Source organism: Psammomys obesus, unplaced genomic scaffold (assembly GCF_907164565.1).
Source record: "Psammomys obesus unplaced genomic scaffold, mPsaObe1.curated_primary_1811, whole genome shotgun sequence".
NCBI classification, from domain to species: Eukaryota; Metazoa; Chordata; class Mammalia; order Rodentia; family Muridae; genus Psammomys; species Psammomys obesus.
In genome coordinates this window covers 846,433-847,791 of record NW_026591560.1, presented here as the reverse complement: position 1 = coordinate 847,791, position 1,359 = coordinate 846,433, and the positions used below count along the sequence as shown (strand labels likewise).

At 56.1% G+C, this 1,359-nt stretch overlaps 1 protein-coding gene and 1 long non-coding RNA gene across 6 annotated transcripts in view; one reads left to right on the top strand and one right to left on the bottom strand.

Annotated features, from left to right (window-relative positions):
* Positions 1–634, top strand: part of LOC129679344 (uncharacterized) — a 2,493-nt gene extending 1,859 nt beyond the window's left edge. For 3 of the 5 annotated variants that reach the window (XR_008720545.1, XR_008720544.1, XR_008720541.1), the window contains one exon: positions 85–634. This is a non-coding gene — a long non-coding RNA (uncharacterized LOC129679344). The remainder of the gene's footprint in view (positions 1–84) is intronic. The other 2 variants (XR_008720543.1, XR_008720542.1) reach the window with 2 other exon arrangements.
* Catsperz (catsper channel auxiliary subunit zeta) overlaps positions 1–1,031 on the bottom strand; it is a 3,129-nt gene extending 2,098 nt beyond the window's left edge. The window contains exons 1-2 of the mRNA XM_055610428.1: positions 976–1,031; positions 481–802 (exon numbers count right to left, since the gene is read on the bottom strand). Coding sequence (XP_055466403.1) covers positions 481–802; positions 976–996 — 343 coding nt within the window. The 5' untranslated portion in view covers positions 997–1,031. The remainder of the gene's footprint in view (positions 1–480; positions 803–975) is intronic.
* Positions 1,032–1,359: the final 328 nt, after the last annotated feature.

The window sequence follows — 1,359 nt, the reverse complement described above, 5'->3', positions numbered from 1 at the left end:
ACACACACACACACACACACCTATTGACCAAAAGAGACACTTCAAAACAGCCAGATCCAAGCGAGGAACGAACTGTCTTTTCAGCTGGCGAAGTGATGAGGAAGTTAAATGCACATGGGAGGGAGGCTCGGACTGCAGCTCAGTGGTAGAGGACTTCCTAACCTGCGTGATGTCCTCGGTCGGACTCTCCAGGGCCACATTCAACAAATAAGAAAACCACCGTGTCTTCACTGCCCTGTCTGCCTGCCCTTCTTTCTGTGTTTCTTGGGTTCCTCGTAGTAGGACGCCTGCCCGGTAGGGGGCGCCCAAAGAATGGGTGAGTTGAAGCGTAAAGATTCCTACCTGCCCCCACTCCCAAGAAATCCCAGAAACTTGGGATCCTCAGGGCTTAGCCCCGTTTCGCAGGAAGGGAAGTTAGCAGACACTCCGGCTAGCCCCACCCCTGTGGCACACCCACCGCCTCCTGGAGACTACACTGACCTAAGGAGAGCATGGATTCTTCGCGCTCCTCCTCTAGGAGGGCATCGACGTCCAGCGATCTGCTACCGTGCAGCAACAGCTCTAAACGTGCTTGCTGCTGGATCTCCTCTGGCTTGAGGTTGAGGTTCTCCTTCATAGAAATGGTCTGGCTGTACTTGCGAGGCTTGCTGTCTTTATTCTCCTCTTCGAAGTCCTCGCAGACGTCCGACACCGACACGTTTGCAATCGTGGACATCGTGGCCGTGCTCCATAGGTTACGGACGTCTCCGAACAGGTTCGATCTGGTGGAGCTGCGGCGATGGTGTGCGTGTTTGGGCGCAGGCTGCGGGTCACACACAAGGAAGGAAGCCAAGGAACTCGGGGTGCTGGAGAGGGCAGGGAGGATGGGCTGGAATGGGGATTCTAGGGGAGCTGCCGAGCACCCAGGCTACTCTCGAGGCCTGAAGGACTCCTAAAGTGCGTCTGGGCCCCGGGAGGCTTGGGCAGACTTCTTACTTTGAGAGGGGTTTCCTCCATCGTTCCCGCACCAACGGACCAATCTCCACAGGGCTCAGTCGAGAAGGGGGTGGGGGGGTCACGCTCCAGGAAGGGGGAGGAGCAGAGTCTCCTCCAGGATAGAGATAGTGGTCTCGCGGGAGGAGACTTCGAACTGCAGATGTCATCAAGACTTTAAATTGCTCCCACACCCAATATTGATGCCAAGATTGGAGGTGCCCGTCCAGTTCAGTTCCGAGTCCGGCTCTCCTTCAGGCTCTTGAGTACCTAAGCTCAACCAAAAGGGCCAGGACTTGACCTGTGTGGGTAACCCAGAGATGGCAGCGGGTCGATAACTCACACACACACACACACACACACACACACACACACACACACACACAC